Below are 23896 nucleotides of genomic sequence, written 5' to 3'. Positions count from 1 at the left end.
ATACTAACTCGACATATATTTCTCTGGCCAGTCAGAAGTTAATTAGCTGACTGTACTTTTTCTGGATACATCGTTTTCCGTTTCATTTACTACCATTAGTAATTCTCAATAGGTTTTATAATGATGAGCACTTTGTAATCATTGTTGGTTGACTCCTTTCTATATGTGATAAACTAGGAGACATTATAAAGCTTTGCAAGCTGTTGTAAGTTATTAGACATTGTAAAATTAGGCAGTAAGGTTTTAAAGATTTAAAGTACCTTAAAAGGACTTTAAAGGGACATTAAACTGCAGAGTTGTATGGCCCCTACTCACCTTTCTATTGTTTTCTTCCTGTACCTGCAGTTCTCATTAAAGGGACAGTCAACTCCAAAAAATTTGTTTAAAAAGATAGGTTTGCATAATTAACCCAGTATATTAATATACTTTTTACCTCTGTGATTACCTTGTATCTAAGCCTCTGCAGACTGCCCCCTTATTTCAGTTCTTTTGACAGACTTGCTTTTTAGCCAATCAGTGCCCTCTCATAAGTAACTCTACGGGCGTGAGCACAATGTTATCTATATGGCACTCATGAATTAATAACATCTAGCTGTGAAAAACTATCAAATACATTAGAGACAGCCTTCAAGGGCTTAGAAATTAGCATATGAGCCTACCTAGGTTTAGCTTTTAACTAAGAATACCAAGAGAACAAAGCAAATTTGAAGATACAAGTAAATAGGAAAGTTGTTTAAAATTACATGCCCTATCTGAATCATGAAAGTTTAATTTGGACTTGACTGTCCCTTTAAAGATGTTTTCTTATTCTAACCCATTACAGAAATCAGTTGCTAAAGCTCTGCATCTTTATACTGGGCACCTCCAACATCTAGCGTGTGCAGCACTTCTGTCACATGGTAGAAGAAAACTTAAACTCCAAGATGGCGGCACCCAGATGCAGAGCTTCACTCACCAGTACTTGTAAAGGGTTAAAATAAGGGAACAACTTTGAAGAGAGCTGCAGGTACAGGAGGGGAGAAACAATAGCACAGTGACTAGTAACCAAAGTAAAGTAGTTGTACCCAGCTCTATAATGTCCCTTTAAGGCAGGATATTAATGCATTTTTTATCAGTTTAATTTTTGTTACTGCATTTTGAAGCAAAGTCCAAAAGATTATCTGCTATATAACTAATCGAACAAGGGGTTCAAGTAAGCATGATAGGAATGACTAAATTAACAAGATAAATATGATGCATAAATAAAAAGGATAAGATAGACTAACATTTCTTAAAAAAAATACTTTATTCATTTCAGTATGTATAGTATAAAAAGGCTTTGCTTGTAATAACAAATGGCATCCTACAGATGAGGCTAAAAAGTGCATTTTATTTATATATATATATATATATATATATATATATATATAAAACAACAAGCGAGTAGAGGTACAGCACTATCTAGCCAAATTCAGTCCAACTATATATATATATATATATATATATATATATATTATATATATAGTGCACGGGAGAGAGAGGGTCCTGCAGCCCCCAAAATACAAATAAAGCAATAGAGTACTCCCAGCACTGTTTCTTTTAGGAAAACATCCTTTATTGAAGTATCAGTGAATAAAACAACAGCTACATTTCGGGCCTACATAGCCCTTATGCATGAATAAGGGCTATGTAGGCCCGAAACTTAGCTGTTGTTTTATTCACTGATACTTCAATAAAGGATGTTTTCCTGAAAGAAACAGTGCTTTGAGTACTCTTTTGAGATATATATATTTCTGCTAATATTTAAGGTTGTCTTTCTTTTAAATGTTATTTTTAGACAACATTATAATAGTGACCAGTAAATAAAATTTAATGGTAGTTATAAATTCAATTATTATTATTAATATAGTTCAAATGTAAGGTCGCTCCAAATAAAGTGGGTAGTGTAGATGCAGATATTTAGAACAAGAGATTTCCTACAGTTATTTTTCACAAAATTTATTGTGGACAATGATAGGGATAAAGATCTTTTAATACAGCAATCTTTTCTTTTCAAGAAGGACATTCTAGAAATACCTCACACAATATTTATACAGTACAAAATGTTAATCGAGGGGAAAAAAAAACATTTGGTTACAAACTACTATAGAAAACGTATTGAGCTGATCCAAGGAGAAACATGTTTTTGTTTTGTTTTATAATTTTAGATCCAGATTTTTTCTTTTAAGTATCTACATTAAAGGGCCATAATACACAAATGTTTAAACACTTGAAAGTGATGCAGCATAGCTGTAAAAAGCTGACTAGAAAATATCTCCTGACCATCTCTATGTAAAATAGAAAGATATTTTACCTCAAAAGTTCCTCAGTAGCCACCTCCCATTGTAAAGGATTTCTAAGCAGCATTTTAGTGTGTCTGTCCTAGGACAGCTTAGGGGATGAGCCTCGTGAACTCTCATATTATTTCACCAATCAGGTAAAGGAAGCTTACTATGAAATCTCATGAGAGTTAAGTCAAATCTCATGAGATCACAGTAAGAGTTCATGACCTCAGCACTGCTGATGCTGATTGGCTGCTGTTCATTTCTTCATTTTTTATTTATTTTTACCTGCAGCTGGGAGCAGGTGAAGTATAACTTTTTACACAGAACTTACTCTGCTGGGCTGAGGAGATTGTGAGGTAAAATATCTTCCTTTTTTACATAGAGATGCTCAGGTGATATTTTCCTGTCAGCTTTTTACAGTTATACTGCATCAGTTTCAAGTGATTTAGCATATGAGTATTATGTCCCTTTAAATAAAAATACATATTACAATGAATATACCGGGAAATAGAAGCTAACCATTTTACCCATAGACAATTAATTGGCACACGTTTCAAATGGATTTCTATTTGACTTTCTTTGGCTAAACACAAGCAAAATATAAACTACGGATGATCTAAAATGGTTGCAGATTATGAATAATATAGGAGGACTTTCTGTACCGAGCAGGCTGGTGTGGAGGTGTCCTCTGTGGTCCGCAGACTTATTTGACAAACACTCGGAGACAAAAGCAATTAGTGTTAATATCTTTAAAATACTAGAGGACAGTGACAAAAGAGGATTAATAGTAATTCTGTGTTTTATGATATACCTAAAAGGAGAATTTAAAAACAAGGGAGCATTAGTTTTTTTTTTCTTCTACAAGATACGACGAGTCCACGGATTCATCCTTACTTGTGGGATATTATCCTCCTGCTAACATGAAGTGGCAAAGAGCACCACAGCAGAGCTGTCTATATAGCTCCTCCCTTGACTCCACCGCCCAGTCATTCTCTTTGCCTATGCTAGTAATAGGAAGGGTAAAGTGATAGTAGTGATAAAATGATAGTTTTAATTCCTTCAATCAAGATGTTTTTTATTTTAAATGGTACCGGTGAGTACTATTTTTCTCAGGGAGGATATGGCAGAAGATTTCCCCCTGAAAATTGATGATTTTAGCAGCAGTTACTAAGATCAATTATAGTTCCCACAGATCTGAAGGTAATATGAGAAAATTCTTCAGTGTGGAGGACAGTCTCATGCAACAAGCAGCATTTGAGGTATGTTTTAGCCCTTTACTTCTGAGGAAATTTAATATAGTAGAACTGGCTGATTTGGTTCCTTATAATGGGAACAGGGTAAGCAGTAGTCCTGTAATCAATAAGGGTGTTACTGTTTCTCCTGGGTGTTTTTTTTGACATATGCAGCTCAAGTAAATACACAGCATGGAATACAGACACTGGGGCATTTTTACTATTTATCATAGAGGATAAGTCGTTTTTTATTGCTGAGAAAAGGACATATATCGTTTGTATTTATTTATTGGGGACCACATGGCTGTTTATAACCGCTTCCCATGCGGTAGTTTAAATTATTAGTGCAACGTCCATTGTGGGCGGGGCCTATTTTCGTGCCTCAGACGCGCAGACATTAGCTCCGGTTGGGCCCTATCTGTATTTTACACTATCCGGATTGGTGTCGATTCGTTTGACAGTTCTCTGGGGGCAGGTAGGCGCCACAGTAGAGCTGTGGCGAGGTGCAGGGGTCGTTATTTAGCAAATTGAGTTTTTTTGCTTTAATGTTCCTGTAGAGGGTAATTTCTGCTCTTGCATGTGGGATGCAATAATTTTTGGCAACTCTGTATAGACATACATAGTTTTTGAGCATTTATAAGCGTTTTTAAGTGCGTGTAGAAAAAGATTTTGCGCTTTTATTTCTTAAAGGCGCAGTACCCGTTTTTTTTTTACAAAATTATTTTTTTCAATAAATAAAGTGTTTACCAACTGTTGTGGTTATTACTACTTTGTATAACATGTCTGACATTGAGGAAACTCATTGCTCTATGTGTTTAGAAGCCATTGTGGAACCCCCACTTACATTGTGTACCTCTTGTACTGAGAGAGCCTTACACTGTAAAGAACATATTTTAGGAAATGAAAGTGTGTCTAAAGATGATTCTCAGTCTGAAGAGAATCAGGATATGCCATCCAATTCTCCCCAAGTGTCACAACCTTTAACACCCACACAAGCAACACCTAGTACTTTTAGTGCGTCTAATTATTTTACTCTGCAAGATATGGCTGCAGTTATGTCAACTACCCTCACTGAGGTATTATCTAAACTGCCAGTTTTGCAAGGTAAACGCAGTAGGCCAGGTATTAATGCAAATACTGAACCCTCTGATGCTTTATTAGCCATTTCCGATGTACCCTCACAGTGCTCTGAATTGGGGGTCAGGGAATTATTGTCTGAGGGAGAACTTTCAGAATCAGGGAATGTGTTACCTCAGACAGATTCGGACTTAGCGTCCTTTAAATTTAAACTTGAACACCTTTGCCTGTTGCTCAGGGAGGTCCTAGAGACTCTGGATGATTGTGAACCTATTACAATTCCTCCAGAAAAATTGTGTAAGATGGATAAATATCTAGAAGTACCTACTTACACTGATGTTTTTCCGGTTCCCAAAAGAATTTCGGAAATTGTTAAAAAGGAATGGGATAGACCAGGTATACCGTTCTCTCCCCCTCCTAATTTTAAGAAAATGTTTCCTATATCAGACACCATCAGGGACTCTTGGCAAATGGTCCCTAAGGTGGAGGGAGCAATATCTACTCTAGCTAAGCGTACAACTATACCTATTGAGGACAGTTGTGCTTTCAAAGACCCTATGGATAAAAAGTTAGAGGGTCTTCTAAAGAAATTATTTATTCACCAGGGTTTCTTGTTACAGCCTACTGCCTGCATTGTTCCAGTAACTACGGCGGCGGCTTTCTGGTTTGACGCCCTTGAGGAGTCTCTGAAGGTAGAGACGCCCTTAGAGGACATTTTGGACAGAATTAGAGCTCTCAAGCTAGCTAATTCCTTTATCACAGATGCTGCTTTTCAGATTGCTAAATTAGCGGCGAAAAATGCAGTCTTTGCCAGAGCACTATGGTTAAAATCGTGGTCTGCTGATGTATCATCAAAATCTAAACTTTTAGCTATTCCGTTCAAGGGTAAGACCCTATTCGGCCCTGAATTGAAGGAAATCATTTCCGACATTACTGGAGGTAAAGGTCATGTCCTACCTCAAGACAAACCTCTTAAGATGAGGGGTACACAAAATAATTTTCATTCCTTTTGAAATTTCAAAGGAGTACCCTCTGTTTCCCCTTCCTCCACTAAACAGGAAGGTTATTTTGCTCAATCTAAGTCTGTCTGGAGACCTAACCAGGCCTGGAATAAGGGTAAACAAGCCAAGAAGCCCACTGCTGCTACCAAGACAGCATGAAGGGGCAGCCCCCTATCCGGGACCAGATCTAGTAAGGGGCAGACTTTCTCTCTTTGCTCAGGCTTGGGCAAGGGATGTTCAGGTCCCTGGGCATTGAAAATTGTGACCCAGGGGTATCAGTTGGAATTCAAGGAATTTCTCCCAAGGGGGAGATTTCATCTTTCACGTTTGTCTATAGACTAGACAAAAAGAGAGGCGTTCTTACACTGTGTAAAAGACCTCTATACCATGGGAGTCATTTGTCCAGTTCCAAAGCTGGAACAGGGACAGGGGTTTTACTCAACCCTTTTCGTGGTTCCCAAAACAGAGGGAACTTTCAGACCTATTTTAGATCTAAAATGTCTAAACAAATTCAAGATGGAGACTATACGAACAATCTTACCAATGATCCAGGAGGGTCAATACATGACCACCGTGGACCTAAAGGATGTGTATCTTCCCATTCCTATCCACAAGGATCATCATCAGTTTCTAAGGTTTGCCTTTTTGTACAAGCATTATCAGTTTGTGGCCCTTCCTTTCGGGTTGGCCACAGCTCCCAGAATCTTCACAAAGGTGCTAGGAGTCCCTTCTAGCAGTTCTCAGGCCACGGGGCATAGCAGTGGCACCCTATCTGGACGATATCTTGATTCAGGCGTCAACTTATCATCTGACCAAATCTCACACGGACATTGTGTTGTCTTTTCTAAGAACTCAGGGTTGGAAAGTGAGTGTAGAAAAGAGTTCACTTGTTCCACAAACAAGAGTTCCATTCTTGGGAACTCTGATAGACTCGGTAGACGTGAAAATATTTCTGACGGAGGTCAGAAAATCAAAGATTCTAAATACTTGCCAAGCTCTTCAGTCCATTCCTCGACCATCAGTGGCTCAGTGTATGGAGGTCATTGGATTAATGGTAGCAGCAATGGACATCATCCCGTTTGCTCGCTTTCATCTCAGGCCACTGCAGCTGTGCATGCTCAGACAGTGGAATGGGGATTATGCAAATTTATCTCCTCAGATAAATCTGGATCAAGAGACCAGAGACTCTCTTTTTTTGGTGGTTATCACAGGATCATCTGTCCCAAGGAATGTGCTTCCGCAGGCCATCGTGGGTTATAGTGACAACGGACGCCAGCCTCTTGGGCTAGGGTGCAGTCTGGAATTCCCTGAAGGCTCAGGGTACTTGGCTTCCCATGGAGTCTCAATTACCAATCAATATTCTTGAACTGAGAGCAATATTCAACGCGCTTCAGGCGTGGCCTCAGTTGGCTCTGGCCAAATTCATAAGATTCCAGTCTGACAATATCACGACTGTGGCATATATCAATCATCAGGGGGGAACAAGGAGTTCTCTAGCGATGATAGAGGTATCAAAGATAATCCGATGGGCAGAGACTCACTCTTGCCATCTATCAGCAATCTATATCCCAGGAGTAGAGAACTGGGAAGCGGATTTTCTAAGTCGTCAGACTTTTCATCCGGGGGAGTGGGAACTCCATCCGGAGGTGTTTGCATCATTGATTCAACAATGGGGCATACCGGAATTGGATCCAATGGCATATCAACAGAATGCCAAGCTTCCACGTTACGGGTCCAGGTCAAGGGATCCCCAGGCTGTACTGATAGATGCTCTAGCAGTACCTTGGTCGTTCAACCTGGCTTATGTGTTTCCACCATTTCCTCCTGCCTCGTGTGATTGCAAGAATCAAACAGGAGAGAGCTTCAGTAATTCTAATAGCGCCTGCGTGGCCATGCAGGACTTGGTATGTGGATCTAGTGGACATGCCGTCTCTACCTCCGTAGAATCTACCATTGAGGCAGGACCTTCTCATTCAAGGTCCGTTACAACATCCAAATCTAAATTCTCTGCAGCTGACTGCCTGGAGATTGAACGCTTGATTTTATCTAAGCGGGGATTCTCTGAGTCGGTCATTAATACTTTGATTCAGGCTCGCAAGCATGTCACGAGAAAAATTGACCATAAGATATGGCGTAAATATCTTTATTGGTGCAAATCCAAGGGCTACTTATGGAGTAGGGTTAGGATTCCTAGGATTTTGTCCTTTCTCCAAGAAGGATTGGAGAAGGGATTATCAGCTAATTCCTTAAAGGGACAAATTTCTGCTTTGTCAATTTTACTACACAAGCGTCTGGCGGATGTCCCAGATGATCAGTCTTTTTGTCAGGCTTTAATCAGAATCAAGCCTGTGTTTAAACCTATTGCTCCGCCATGGAGTTTGAATTTAGTTCTTAATGTTCTTCAAGGGGTTCCGTTTGAACTCATGCATTCCATAGATATTAAGCTGTTATCTTGGAAAGTTTTGTTTTTAGTTGCTATCTCTTCTGCTCATAGAGTTTCTGAGCTTTCTGCGTTACAATGTGATTCCCCTTATCTTACATTCCATTCTGATAAGGTGGTTTTGCGTACTAAACCTGGATTCCTTCCTAAGGTTGTTTCAAATAAGAATATTAATCAGGAAATTGTTGTTCCTTCCTTGTGTCCTAATCCTTCTTCTAAGAAGGAACGTCTGTTACATAACTTGGACGTGGTTCGTGCCTTGAAGTTTTACTTACAACCGACCAAGGATTTCCGTCAAACATCTTCTCTATTCATTGTTTATTCCGCAAAACGTAGGGGTCAAAAAGCTACGGCTACCTCTCTCTCTTTTTGGCTGAAAAGCATCATCCGCCTGGCATATGAGACTGCTGGACAGCAGCCTCCTGAAAAAAATACGGCTCATTCCACTAGAGCTGTGGCTTCCAACTGGGCTTTTAAAAACGATGCTTCTGTTGAACAGATTTGTAAGGCTGCGACTTGGTCCTCCCTTCATACTTTTTTCAAAATTTATACTTTTGCTTCTTCTGAGCTTATTTTTGGGAGAAAGGTTCTTCAAGCAGTGGTGCCTTCCGTTTAGGTATCTGTCTTGTACCTCCCGTTCAACAGTGTCCTGTTGCTTTGGTATTGTATCCCACAAGTAAGGATGAATCCGTGGACTCGTCGTATCTTGTAGAAGAAAAGGAAATTTATGCTTACCTGATAAATTGATTTCTTCTACGATACGACGAGTCCACGGCCCGCCCTGTCATTTTAAGACAGAATGTATTTTATTTTTTAAAACTTGTCACCTCTGCACCTTTTAGCTTTTCCTTTCTCTTCCTATATCTTCGGTCGAATGACTGGGGGGGTGGAGTCAAGGGAGGAGCTATATAGACAGCTCTGCTGTGGTGCTCTTTGCCACTTCCTGTTAGCAGGAGGATAATATCCCACAAGTAAGGATGAATCCGTGGACTCGTCGTATCGTAGAAGAAATCAATTTATCTGGTAAGCATAAATTTCCTTTTTTTATTTAAATGAGTGAATGTTAACTCTAGGAACAGAAAATACTGATTGCCTCTTGTTGTGGTGTAAAACTGTGCTTATCTAATGCTTCCTAGAAAAGTGAAAAAACAAGTCCTCTATCCTGCAAATGCTGCAAATCAAGTATCTGAAAATGGCAATAGTTAGAACATCTAGGTGACAGATTTTGCTTTTTGGCCTCTCTAGGGAGCAGGGACAAAGCACAATTTTTATACAAACAGGTGTTTCATGTGCCTTTAAGGATCGTGGTAGTAGTTTGCTGCATTTAATACGGTTAGACCACTGGTTTTCAAAACTTTGCCAAGTCCTCCCTAACAGGGCAGATTTTCAGGATTATCTTTTGGTGAGAGCTGGCAAAACAACAGTTTACTAATCCATCTTATTATTTCACCTAGATCAGATATCCTCACAATCTGTCCTGTTAGGGGGGGCTGAGGACCGGTTTGAAAACCAGTGTGTTAGATAGAAAGATGTTAGAATTGAACAAAATGAAAAAAAAAAACACTGAGAAAAGAAAAAACAAACTGTTTTGTTAAATTCATGGTGTCCATATTTAACATGTATTGCGTCATAGCCTGTTACTGCCTTTATCATATTCTGCATCATTCTGCTTTAAGATTACTCCTAAAGAGGAATCGGACTTGAGGTTTCGTCAGCTGACGCGGGAGTATCAAGCGCTGCAGAGAGCATATGCGCTGCTTCAGGAACAAGTGGGAGGAACACTGGATGCAGAAAGAGAAGCGAAAGTAATTATTTTTCTGTCATTATAAAATTTAGTTTTATAGAATTGTACATAAGTGCAAAAAAACAAAAAATGTTAGAGCATTGTATTATTGCACTGTTACTTAGATCAGTGATTTTTAACCTTTTTTTTGCAGTGGCACACTTTTTTACATTAAAAAATCCTGTGGCACACCACCATCCCAAAATTTAAAAAAAAATCACACATTGTAGCCTAATACAGCATATATATATACACATACACACAAACACACACATACTGTATGTATTGTGCTGTTATGCCATGCCTCCTACAAACTACTCCTGCACTGGGAGTAAAAAACAAGCAAAGTTTAAAAAATATGTCACACTGTTGTCAGTCTGCCGTGGCACACCTGAGGATCTCTCACGGCACACTAGTGTGCCACGGCACACTGGTTGAAAAACACTGACTTAGATATTACTGTGTGTTTTTAACCGCTGCAAAGGGGTTAGGGGTTGATCACAATCTATTAGCGATTTGCTCCCGTAATGCCCTTTTTGCTTTTTTTGGCTGAATTGCTCAGAGTGTTTTTCAAGTGATCGCAGCTGTGAACGTTTTCAATATAAAGCCTTTTTGTGTGTTGAGTGCTTATCAGGATAGAAATTGGGATGTCGTCCAAAACGGACATATACAGTAGTGCTTTCACAAATCTTAAAGGGATAGTCTAGTCAAAATTAAACATTCATGATTCAGATAGATAATGCTATTTTAAACAACTTTTTATTTTACTGCTATAATCAATTTTACTTCGTTCTCTTGGTATCTTTATTTCAAAAAGCAAAAGTAGCCGGTTCATTTTTGGTTCAGCATCTGGGTAGCGCTTGCTGATTGGTGGCTACATTTAGACACCAATCAGCAAGCGCTACCTAGGTGCTGAACCAAAAAGGGGATGGCTCCTAAGCTTACATTTTGCTTTCTCAAATAAAGATACCAAGAGAGAGAGGAAAAGTTGATAATAGGAGTAAATTAGAAAATTGCATGCTTTATCTGAATCGTGAAAGTTTAATTTTGACTAGACTATCACTTTAAGTTTACAGTAAACTTGATTTGAATTAACTCCTTTCTTCACTGTGTTTGAGATTAAACTATTGCAATCTGAATCCATCCTCATCACTGCTAAACCATCTAAACGCCAGCATTCTGACATGCTTGCTCAATCAATAAAATTATTGTTTTTACAATATTTACATTTGTTTTAAAAGCACCATTTTCTAGTTTGGTGTGATCTACATTAGAAGGACTTGTGATATCTTCTAATACTGGATTTTAACAGTACTGAAACTGTAAAGCATAAAACTGCTACATTGCAATATTGTATCTGCAAAGAAGATAGATTGCTCCTTTGTGAACGTGTGTTTTAGTCCAAACACGTTCACAAAGGAGCAATCCCATTTAGAAGTTCATTAGTGTAGGCCCAAGCACTCTAAAGCGCTAAGTGAATGTGTTTGGACTTTGCAGTCACAAAGGCCTCGTTCCCTATAAAAACACAATCACAGAGTTTGAACATCATCTTTGCAAATACAATATTGCAATTAAGCGGTTTCACTGTTTACAGTTGCAGTACTGTTAAAATCCAGTTCAAGGTGATGTCACAAGTCCTTCTAATAGAAACCTGTACCAGTCTTTTTGATTTCAGTTGTAAATTAGGCAAATCGGAAACTGTGCTTTTAAAATGAATACATGTAAATATTGTAAAAAAAACAAACAAAAAACATTTGTTTTTAACATGTTAACCTTTTAACCCCGGCGCAGTTAGGATGGAATAGCCCGGCGCAGTTAGGATGGAATAAAACGCCCGAGCCGTTTGGCTGTCCTAAAGCCAATGGGGCTTCCTGGATGGGATCGCGGTCTGGTGGGTGTGCCTAGCTTAATAGGGACGCCCCCTGACCTGATCCCATCATTGAAATCTCGCAATCCCGTGCATGATCGTGGGATTTCAATTTGTCTACATCGGAACGTTGTTCCGATGTAGACAAGTTAACCCTGTCATGAAAGGGTTAAAAGTGTCAATAAAGTAATAGAGCAAACATGCTCAGTATGCCCATCATGCCTACATACACATGCATTCATATGGTTTAGCAGTGGAGAGTTTATTTTTGAACTCATGATTGCGCAATCACATTTAAAGACCGGTTATGAAGCCACCATTATTATTAATGATCACCACGACAGTGTGATTGCTCTATGGAATTTGCAGATGTTGAGGTCTTTTTCTTATGTTTCCTGCACATCCCCTTAGCTGCACATGATATCACGTACTCTACACATATATTTATGTCAATTAACCTATACATACGTAAATGTGTGAGCTGGCCACAACTGAAGGACTATTCAATAGTAATGAATAGAGCTTTACTAAATCAATACCATATTTGCAAATAAATCTTTAAAAAGTCTCCTGTGACCATTTCATTGTCTTGCACATGTGCTCTATAATACAATGTTTACAAATAGTCTTGGAATACTTGCAAAGATGCTTAAAAGGCTTTTTTTCTTTGAGCTGAAAACACAATTGGGGGTGATGGAAAGAGCAGAAAAACTTGCTATTGTCATTGTGTTGAAATGAAAAGTGGCATTTTGGGCAGAAAAATACCAAAAAAGGTGATGGATTGTGATCAATCTCATAGAACATCAAATGTACATTTGATAATAGAAAAGTGTTTTTTTAAGGGTCCCTACAAGATTTGATAATATATTGTGTACAGGGAGACAGGAGGGGCCCCTGGGGCAATGGCAGTCTAGGCTGCAATTACTAACAACAGTAGTAAGGCAGAAAGGAATAGGAGGTTGCTATTGACCTGTACTTGTTCTTCAAATGTACATTTTGTTTGGCTAAAGTGCCTGTGTGTCTGTATGAGTGAGTAAGTGACATATTTCCAAATTTCACTTAAAGGGACATGAAACCCAAAAATTTTATTTCATGATTTAGATAGAGAATACAATTTCGAACAACTTTCCAATGTACTTCTATTATTTGATTTGCTTTCTTCTCTTGTTATCCTTTGCTGAAAGGTTTATCTAGGCAAGCTCAGGAGCAACAGAGAACCTAGGTTCTAGCTGTTGATTGGTGGAAGTATATATATATATATATATATATATATATATATATATATATATATATATATATATATATATATATATATATAATATATATATATATATATATTGTGATTGGCTCACCTATGTGTTCAGTTAGAAACCATTAGTGCATTGCTGCTCCTTCAACAAATGATATCAAGAGAATGAAACTGATTAGATAATAGAAGTAAATTAGAAAGTTGTTTAAAATGGTATTCTCTACCTGAATCATGAAATAATTTTTTGGGGTTTTATGTCCCTTTAATGTGAGGTAAACATATAGAGAGAACATTGCATACAGAGAACACATGGTCCTTTTTCATCGCAACATGCGGGGAAGGAGCCTTTTTTGGAAGTTACATACAATAGAAGTTGAATTTACTAACTATATCCTTTCAATTACTGATGCTGAAATAGTCTGTTGAATGACCATTAAATAAGGTTGAAATAATCAACAAATGCATAATAAAAACACAATGCAAATGCACTTGTGTAAATTTCAAAATGAGTAGTTACGTCAATTTTTATCTCCCTGCATCTTATGACAGCCACTAGCCAATCACAAAATGTGTGGGTGTGTATATGTGTGTGTATATATATATATATATATATATATATATATATATATATATATATATATATATATACTGTGAATTTTTGCACATTCTCAGTAGGTGCTGGTTCCTCAGAAATTGTGTATGTTGGTGCTCTACAAATAACCGATAATTATAATATAAAAGGATTATGCACATTTTGATAATGGACATGTATTGGAAAGTTGCTTAAAATTGTGTACTTTATATGAACTGTGAGCTTTTTTTTTTCTGAAATACTTAAAAGCCCAAACAAATATATTCTGCAGATCCATTCACTTAAAGGGACATTTAAATTGCTACATAGAAGAGAGATAACATTTGAAAATGTACTACATTTTTGAAAAATAGTTTTTCTGTGCTGGAAAAAAAATTGTTTTCATGTTGCTGGAGGTGCTCCTGTTAACCATTAGTGCAGCAGGAATTATCCGTATCAGACAGTAATTTGTCACATGGTACGAATAGTGCACAAACAGGCACTACAGGGTAATTTCAAAATTATTTTAAATTACAATTAGACCTATTCACTTACTTCATACATGTAACAAAGAAATCAAATTCAGCCTATCATATATTCTATTTTTTCCCCAGACACGAGAACAACTGCAAACAGATTTATTCAGGTGTCAGGCAAAAATTGAAGACCTGGAAAACTCTATGAGTGAGAGAGGACAGGTAAAAATGGCAGCTAACTCTATCTATACACATGCATGCTTGCTTCTCTGTGGTGCGATTTCTGCAATAACTTGTTGGTATTGCTTCTACATATAATGGATCTGAAATGCTTCAGATAGATTTGACATTTGCAATATTGAGTTTTTTTAAAAATGACTGTAGTATTTAAACTGGGACTTTTCTGTTTGAATATTATTTGTGTGTTCTGTAATAACTGATTATTAAATGTAGTGCCTCAGTTACAATTGCAATATACCAACTTTTGTATGTTGTATTCTTTTGTATGCCGATTTCTGGGTAATGTTCTCTCACTTAGCAATATCAAAAACAGTATAAAGATATCAAAATGCGTTTACAGTTCTGCAAATTACATTAAAACTTTTTTTAAAGACACAGGAAAGCATTAGAATATGGGATAATGTGATAACATTCAGAGATCTGTTTGTGTGTATGTTTGTGTGTATGTATGTGTAGTTACTAAGGATTGGTCTAAGCCTGGCAGCCCTTTTAATCCTTCGGCTAGGTTTAAGAAAATGTATCTTTGCCAGCTTCTAATGTAGAGCTTTGCAAAACAGTTCCTAAGGTGGATGGGGCGATTTCTACATTTGCTAGGCGTACTACGATTCATTTTGGAAGATAGTTCTTCTTTTAAGGATCCTATGGATAAAAAATTGGAATCCTTTCATAGGTGGGCTTTCCAGCAAGCAAGTTTTCTTTTCTTTTACAAGATATACAGAGTCCACGGGTTTCATCCTTACTTGTGGGATATAATCCTCCTGCTAACAGGAAGTGGCAAAGAGCACCGCAGCAGAGCTGCCATATAGCTCCCCCTTAACTCCTCCCCCCAGTCATTCTCTTTGCCTATGCTAGCAATAGGAAGGGTAAAGTTTATGTGGTGATAAAATGATAGTTTTAGTTTTCTTCAATCAAGAATTTTTTATTTTAAATGGTACCGGAGAGTACTGTTTTTCCTCAGGCAGGACATAGAAGAAGAATTCTGCCTTGAGTCTGATGATCTTAGCAGTTGTAACTAAGATCTATGTTGGTTCCCACAAGATTTGCTGAGGAAGCACAGGAGAAATCTTCAGTATGAGGGAACGTTTCTTGCTGCAAGCTGTATTAAGGTATGTGCAGTCATTTACATTCTGAGGAGACATGGTATATCAGAATTTGTGTGACATATTCCCCATGCTGGGAAAGGGTGAGCAGTATTCCTTGTTAGGGTGGTACTGTAGTAACCTGTGTATAATCATCCCATTCTAGAGAGTAAACATGGGATACTTAAGGGCTATGTGGTTTAGACACTGGGGCAGCCTAGGAAACGCCTAATGTTAACGAATATAGGGCTTATCAAGGCTGACTTTATTTCTCTTGTAAGGTGTATCCAGTCCACGGATCATCCATTACTTGTGGGATATTCTCCTTCCCAACAGGAAGCTGCAAGAGGATCACCCACAGCAGAGCTGTCTATATAGCTCCTCCCCTAACTGCCCACCCCCAGTCATTCTCTTGCAGCTCTCGACAATGGAAGTAGCATAGATAGATGTGGTGAATTAATGTAGTTTATCTTCAATCAAAAGTTTGTTATTTTCAAATGGTACCGGAGTTGTAATATTTTAGCCTCAGGCAGAATTGAAGAAGAGTCTGCCTGTGGTCTTTGATGATCTTAGCAGGTTGTAACTAAGATCCATTGCTGTTCTCACACATAACTGAAGAGATGGGTAACTTCAGCTGGGGGAATAGCGTGCAGGGTCTCCTGCTCTGAGGTATGCGCAGTTTTAAATTTTTCTAGAGAAATGAATATGCTAGAAAATGCTGACAATACCGGATTTATTTAAGGTAAGCCTGATTACAGTGATTTAATAACGACTGGTATCATGCTTGCTGTAAAGGGTAATATTTTTATTATTTACTCACATTACTGAATAGATATAACGTTTGCTTGAAGTGTATAAACGTTTTTTACATATTGGTGATAAAAACTTTATTCTGGGGCCCAGTTTTTTCCACATGGCTGTCTAGATTTTCCTAGGGATAGTTTTTTAAGGCCCTCTCACTGTGAGTACAGGTTGGGAGGGGCCTATTTTCGTTTTTGCAGCTTGAGACATCCAGCTTCCCTGAAGGAGTCCCCTGAACATTTAGGACCTCTCTAAAGGGTTTTTGTGCCTTCCAAAGACGTTGTATGGGCAGGTAGGGCCACAGCAGAGCTGTGGCAGTTTGTTGTGACTGTTTAAAAAACGTTTATATCGTTTTTTTGATCCGTTTTTGAAACTAAGGGGTTAATCATCCATTTGCAAGTGGGTGCAATGCTCTTTTAGCCTATTATACACACTGTAAAAATTTCGTAAGATTTACTGCTTTTTTCACTGTTTTAGCAGTTTCTGTGTTTGTTTTTTTCTCTTGAAGGCACAGTACCGTTTTTATTTTTTGCTTGTTCACAGTTATTAAAGTGTTTTCCAAGCTTGCTGGTCTCATTACTAGTCTGTTTAAACATGTCTGACATAGAGGAAACTCATTGTTCATTATGTTTAGAAGCCATTGTGGAACCCCCTCTTAGAATGTGTACCAAATGCAATGATTTTACTATAGATTATAAAGACCATATTCTGGCTTTAAAAAATTTATCACCACAAGAAATTGACAAGGGGGAAGTTATGCCGGCTAACTCTCCCCACGTGTCAGATTCTATAAATCCCGCTCAGGGGACGCCTAGTACTTCTAGCGCGCACATTGCGTATACCTTGCAAGACATGGCGGCAGTTATGAATCATACCCTTACAGAGGTATTATCTAAACTGCTAGGATTGCAAGGAAAGCGAGACAGCTCTGGGAATAGAATAAATACAGAGCTCTCTGACGCTTTAGTAGCTAGGTCTGATACACCTTCACATTATACTGAAGCTGAAGCAGGGGAGCTTCAATCTGTGGGTGATTTTTCTGATTCAGGGAAGATACTTCACTCTGATTCTGATATGTCTACATTTAAATTTAAGCTTGAACACCTCCGCGTATTGCTCAGGGAGGTTTTAGCAACTCTGGATGACTGTGACAGTATTGTAGTCCCAGAGAAATTATGTAGATTGGATAAATAATATGCAGTACCTACTTACACTGATGTTTTTCCAATCCCTAAAAGGTTTTCTGAAATTATTACTCAGGAATGGGATAAGCCAGGTGTACCGTTCTCTTCCCCTCCTTTTTAAGAAGATGTTTCCTATAGATGCCGCTACACGGGACTTATGGCAGACGGTCCCTAAGGTGGAGGGAGCAGTTTCTACTCTAGCTAAGCGTACCACTATCCCTGTCGAGGACAGTTGTGCTTTTCTAGATCCAATGGACAAAAAATTAGAGAGTTATCTTAAAAAGATCTTTATTCAACAAGGGTTTATTCTCCAGCCTCTTGCATGCATTGCCCCCGTCACTGCTGCTGCGGCCTTCTGGTTTGAGTCTCTCGAAGAGGCTCTACAGGTAGAAACCCCATTGGATGATATCCTTGACAAGCTTAAAACTCTTAAGCTAGCCAATTCATTTGTTTCTGATGCCGTTGTTCATTTAACCAAACTAACGGCTAAGAACTCAGGTTTTGCTATTCAGACGCGTTGGGCGCTATGGCTTAAATCCTGGTCAGCTGACATTACTTCAAAGTCTAAGCTTCTCAACATTCCCTATTCGGGCCTGGGCTGAAGGAGATCATTTCTGATATTACTGGAGGAAAAGGTCACGCCCTTCCTCAGGATAGGTCCAGCAAATTAAGGACCAAACAGCCTAATTTTCGTGCCTTTCGAAATTTCAAGAGTGGTGCAGCTTCAACTTCCTCTTATACAAAACAGGAGGGAAATTTTGCCCAGTCCAAGCCGGTCTGGAGACCTAACCAGGCTTGGAACAAAGGAAAGTAGGCCAAGAAGCCTGCTGCTGCCTCTAAGACAGCATGAAGGATCAGCCCCCGATCCGGTAACGGATCTGGTAGGGGGCAGACTTTCTCTCTTCACCCAGGCTTGGGCAAGAGATGTCCAGGATCCCTGGGCATTGGAAATTGTGTCTCAGGGATACCTTCTGGAATTCAAAGCTTCTTCCCCAAAAGGAAGATTTCACATCTCACAATTATCTGCAAACCAGATAAAGAGAGAGGCATTCTTACATTGTGTTCAAGACCTCCTAGTTATGGGAGTGATCCACCCAGTTCCAAAGGAGGAACAGGGGCAAGGCTTCTATTCAAATCTGTTTGTGGTTCCCAAGAAAGAGGGAACCTTCAGACCAATCTTAGATCTCAAGATTCTATACAAATTTCTCAGTTCCATCCTGCAAGATGGAGACTATTCGAACCATCCTTCCTATGATCCAGGAGGGTCAGTATATGACTACCGTGGATTTAAAGGATGCTTATCTTCACATTCCGATACACAGAGAGCATCATCAGTTTCTCAGGTTCGCCTTTCTAGACAGGCATTACCAGTTTGTGGCTCTTCCCTTTGGGTTAGCCATGGCACCAAGAATCTTTACAAAGGTTCTGGGGTCACTCTTGGCGGTCCTAAGGACACGGGGTATAGCAGTAGCCCCTTACCTAGACGACATTCTGATACAGGCGTCGAATTTTCAAATTGCCAAGTCACAAACGGACATTGTTCTGGCATTCCTGAGGTCTCATGGGTGGAAAGTGAACGAAGAAAAGAGTTCTCTATCCCCTCTTACAAGAGTTTCCTTCCTGGGAACTCTGATAGATTCTGTAAAAATGAAGATTTACCTGACAGAGGCAAGGTTTTCAAAACTTCTAAATTCCTGCCGTGTTCTTTATTCTACTTCTCGCCCTTCGGTGGCTCAGTGTATGGAAGTAATCGGCTTAATGGTAGCGGCAATGCACATAGTACCGTTTGCCCGTCTACATCTCAGACCGCTGAAACTCTGCATGCTCAGTCAGTGGAATGGGGATTACACAGATTTGTCCCCTCTACTAAATCTGGATCAAGAGACCAGGGATTCTCTTCTCTGGTGGCTATCTCGGGTCCATCTGTCCAAGGGTATGACCTTCCGCAGGCCAGATTGGACAATAGTAACAACAGATGCCAGCCTTCTGGGTTGGGGGGCAGTCTGGAACTCCCTGAAGGCTCAGGGATCATGGACTCCGGAGGAGGCCCTCCTTCCGATAAACATTCTGGAACTAAGAGCGATATTCAACGCGCTTCAGACTTGGCCTCAGCTTGCTGCGGTCAGGTTTATCAGATTTCAGTCGGACAACATCACGACTGTAGCTTACATCAACCATCAAGGGGGAACAAGGAGTTCACTAGCAATGTTGGAGGTTTCAAAGATAATTCTATGGGCAGAGTTTCACTCTTGCCATCTATCAGCTATCCATATCCCAGGAGTAGAGAACTGGAAGGCGGATTTTCTAAGTCGACAGACTTTTCATCCGGGGGAGTGGGAGCTCCATCCGGAGGTATTTGCACAGTTGATTCAACTTTGGGGCAAACCAGAACTGGATCTCATGGCGTCTCGTCAGAACGCAAAGCTTCCTCGTTACGGATCCAGGTCCAGGGATCCCAAGGCAGCACTGATAGATGCTCTAGCAGCGCCTTGGTCCTTCAACCTAGCTTATGTGTTTCCACCGTTTCCTCTGCTCCCTCGTCTGATTGCCAAGATCAAGCAGGAGAGAGCATCAGTGATTTTGATAGCACCTGCGTGGCCACGCAGGACTTGGTATGCAGATCTGGTGAACATGTCATCCTTTCCACCATGGACTCTGCCGCTGAGACAGGATCTTCTACTTCAGGGTCCTTTCAACCATCCAAATCTAATTTTTCTGCGTCTGACTGCTTGGAGATTGAACGCTTGATTTTATCAAAGCGTGGTTTCTCCGAGTCGGTCATTGATACCATAATACAGACACGAAAGCCTGTCACCAGGAAAATCTATCATAAGATATGGTGTAAATATCTTCATTGGTGTGAATCCAAGGGTTACTCATGGAGTAAGGTCAGGATTCCTAAGATATTATCCTTTCTCCAAGAAGGATTGGAGAAGGGTTTGTCAGCTAGTTCCTTAAAGGGACAGATTTCTGCTCTGTCTATTCTGTTGCACAAACATCTGGCTGAGGTTCCAGATGTTCAGGCATTTTGTCAGGCTCTGGTTAGAATCAAGCCTGTGTTTAAACCTGTTGCTCCACCATGCGGTTTAAATTTAGTTCTTAAGGTTCTTCAAGGGGTTCCGTTTGAACCTTTGCATTCCATAGATATTAAGCTCTTATCTTGGAAAGTTCTGTTTTTAGTAGCTATCTCCTCAGCTCGCAGAGTTTCTGAGTTATCTGCTTTACAATGTGATTCCCCTTATCTCATTTTCCATGCAGATAAGGTAGTGTTACGTACCAAACCTGGGTTTATACCTAAGGTGGTATCTAATAAAAATATCAATCAGGAGATTGTTGTACCGTCACTGTGTCCTAATCCTTCTTCTAAGAAGGAACGTCTTTTACACAATCTTGACGTGGTTCGTGCTTTAAAGTTTTATTTACAAGCTACTAAAGATTTTCGTCAAACATCTGCATTGTTTGTTGTCTATTCTGGACAGAGGAGAGGCCAAAAGGCTTCGACAACTTCTCTTTCTTTTTGGCTAAGGAATATAATACGCTTAGCTTATGAGACTGCTGGCCAGCAGCCTCCTGAAAGAATTACAGCTCATTCTACTAGAGCGGTAGCTTCCACATGGGCTTTTAAGAATGAGGCTTCTGTTGAACAGATTTGTAAGGTGGCGACTTGGTCTTCGCTTCATACTTTTTCTAAATTCTATAAATTTGATACTTTTGCTTCTTCGGAGGCTATTTTTGGGAGAAAGGTCTTACAGGCAGTGGTGCCTTCCGTTTAAGCGCCTGCCTTGTCCCTCCCTTCATCCGTGTCCTATAGCTTTGGTATTGGTATCCCACAAGTAATGGATGATCCGTGGACTGGATACACCTTACAAGAGAAAACACAATTTATGCTTACCTGATAAATTTATTTCTCTTGTGGTGTATCCAGTCCACGGCCCGCCCTGTCATTTTAAGGCAGGTGTTTTTATTTTTAAACTACAGTCACCACTGCACCCTATAGTTTCTCCTTTCTCTTGCTTGTCTTCGGCCGAATGACTGGGGGTGGGCAGTTAGGGGAGGAGCTATATAGACAGCTCTGCTGTGGGTGATCCTCTTGCAGCTTCCTGTTGGGAAGGAGAATATCCCACAAGTAATGGATGATCCGTGGACTGGATACACCACAAGAGAAATAAATGTATCAGGTAAGCATAAATTGTGTTTTTTATCTGAGGAGTTCACATGGCATGTTTATTTCAGAGAAAACAGTGTACACTTCATTTAATTCTAGGCCAGTTGTTTAAAACGCTTCCCATGTGGTTTTTTAAGTTGTAGGCTCATCAGACACGATGGGCGGGGCCTAATTTCACGCTTCAGTGCGCAGTTAGATTCTGGAGAGAACAGCAGCCATTAGCTCCGGTTGGGACCAGACTGTGAGGCTGTGTTTTGGAGTGGGACCGGATCATTTTAGAAGGTCTTGGGGGCAGGTAGGCGCCACAGCAGAGCTGTGGCGAGGTGCAGGAGCAATTTAGTTGTTTTTTACTGCAGATCGTTTTTACTGCCTAACTTACTCGAATAAAGGGTTAACTCTCCTATTACTTGTGGTACAATATCCGGTTGCACATTAGGTTCACACATCATCAAAATTAATCATTTTGTATAACATTTTAACAATTTTGAAAAATCAGTGTACACTTTTTTATTAAGGCACAGTACCCGTTTTTTTGCTGAATTGTTTTGTCAAATATAATAAAGATTGGGAACGGCTTGTGCTGTTATTACTAGTCTGTACAACATGTCTGACATGGGAAGTCAGTGTTCTATGTGTTTAGAAGCCATTGTGGAACCCCCTCTTACATTGTGTCCTCCTTGTACTGAAAGGGCCTTACACTGTAAAGATCATATTTTAAGTAATGAAAGTGTGCCTCAGGATGATTCTCAGACTGAAGAGAATCAGGATATGCCATCCAATTCTCCCCAAGTGTCACAACCTTTAACGCCACGCAAGCGACGCCTAGTACTTCTAGTGCGTCTACTTCTTTTACTTTGCAAGATATGGCTGCAGTTATGTCCACTACCCTTACAGAGGTATTATCTAAACTGCCAGTTTTGCAGGGTAAACGCCATAGGTCAGATATTTATGTAAATACTGAACCCTCTGATGCCTTAGTGGCTATTTCCGATGCACCCTCACAATGCTCTGATTTGGGGGTTAGGGATTTTATGTCTGAGGGAGAACTTTCAGAGTCAGGAAATTTATTACCTCAGACAGATTCGGACGTCACGTCCTTTAAATTTAAATTGGAACACCTCCGCCTGTTGCTCATGGAGGTTTTGGCGACTCTGGATGATTGTGACACTATCACAATTCCCCCAGAAAAATTGTGTAAAATGGACAAATATTTAGAAGTACCTACTTACACAGATGTTTTTCAGGTTCCTACGAGAATTTCGGAAATTGTTAAGAGGGAATGGGATAGACCAGGTATACCGTTTTCTCCCCCTCCTAACTTTAAGAAAATGTTTTCTATATATTTGACGCCATACGGGACTCCTGGCAATTGGTGGAGGGAGCTATATCTACTTTAGCTAAGCGTACAACTATACCCATTGAAGACAGTTGTGCTTTTAAAGACCCTATCGATAAAAAATTAGAGGGCCTTCTAAAGAAACTATTTGTTCACCAGGGTTTTCTCTTACAGCCTATAGCCTACATTGTTCCAGTAACTACTGCAGCTGCCTTTTGGTTTGACACCCCGGAAGAGTCTCTGAAGGTAGCGACACCTTTAGAGGACATTTTAGACAGAATAAAGGCTCTTAAATTAGCCAATTCATTTATTACTGGTGCTGCTTTTCAAATTTCAAAATTAGCAGCGAAAAACGCAGGCTTTGCCATTCTGGCGCGCAGAGCGTTATGGCTGAAGTTGTGGTCTGCTGACGTATCGTCTAAATCTAAGCTTTTATGTATTCCCTTTAAGGGTAAGACCCTATTCGGGCCTGAGCTGAAGGAAATAATATCTGACATTACTGGAGGTAAGGGTCACGCCCTACCTCAGGACAAGTCCCTCAAGATGAGGGGTAAACAAAATAATTTTCGTTCCTTTCGAAAATTTAACCCCTTAAGGACCAAGGCCATTTTTCAATTTCTTTCCCTTAAAGACCAGGGCTATTTTTACATTTCTGCAGTGTTTGTGTTTAGCTGTAATTTTCCTCTTACTCGTTTACTGTACCCACACATATTATATACCGTTTTTCTCGCCACTAAATGGACTTTCTAAATATACCATTATTTTCATCATATCTTATAATTTATTATTAAAAAAATTATAAAATATGAGGAAAAAATGGAAAAAACACACTTTTTCTAACTTTGACCCCCAAAATCTGTTACACATCTACAATCACCAAAAAACAACCATGGTAAATAGTTTCAAAATTTTGTCCTGAGTTTAGAAATACCCAATGTTAACATGTTCTTTGCTTTTTTTGCAAGTTATAGGGCAATAAATACAAGTAGCACTTTGCTATTTCAAAACCACTTTTTTTTCAAAATGAGCGCTAGTTACATTGGAACCCTGATATCTGTCAGGAATACCTGAATATCCCTTAACATGTATATA

At 39.5% G+C, this 23896-nt stretch overlaps 1 protein-coding gene across 4 annotated transcripts in view; it reads left to right on the top strand.

The window, feature by feature from the left end:
- Positions 1 to 23896, top strand: part of JAKMIP1 (janus kinase and microtubule interacting protein 1) — a 441501-nt gene that overhangs the window by 239737 nt on the left and 177868 nt on the right. For all 4 annotated transcript variants that reach the window (XM_053704153.1, XM_053704152.1, XM_053704150.1 and 1 more), the window contains exons 11-12: positions 9730 to 9858; positions 14138 to 14221. In XM_053704153.1, coding sequence (XP_053560128.1) covers positions 9730 to 9858; positions 14138 to 14221 — 213 coding nt within the window. The remainder of the gene's footprint in view (positions 1 to 9729; positions 9859 to 14137; positions 14222 to 23896) is intronic.

This window comes from Bombina bombina, chromosome 2, assembly GCF_027579735.1.
Source record: "Bombina bombina isolate aBomBom1 chromosome 2, aBomBom1.pri, whole genome shotgun sequence".
NCBI lineage: Eukaryota > Metazoa > Chordata > Amphibia > Anura > Bombinatoridae > Bombina > Bombina bombina.
Note: the sequence above shows the minus strand (reverse complement) of the source record. Positions and strands in the feature narration are given on the sequence as shown.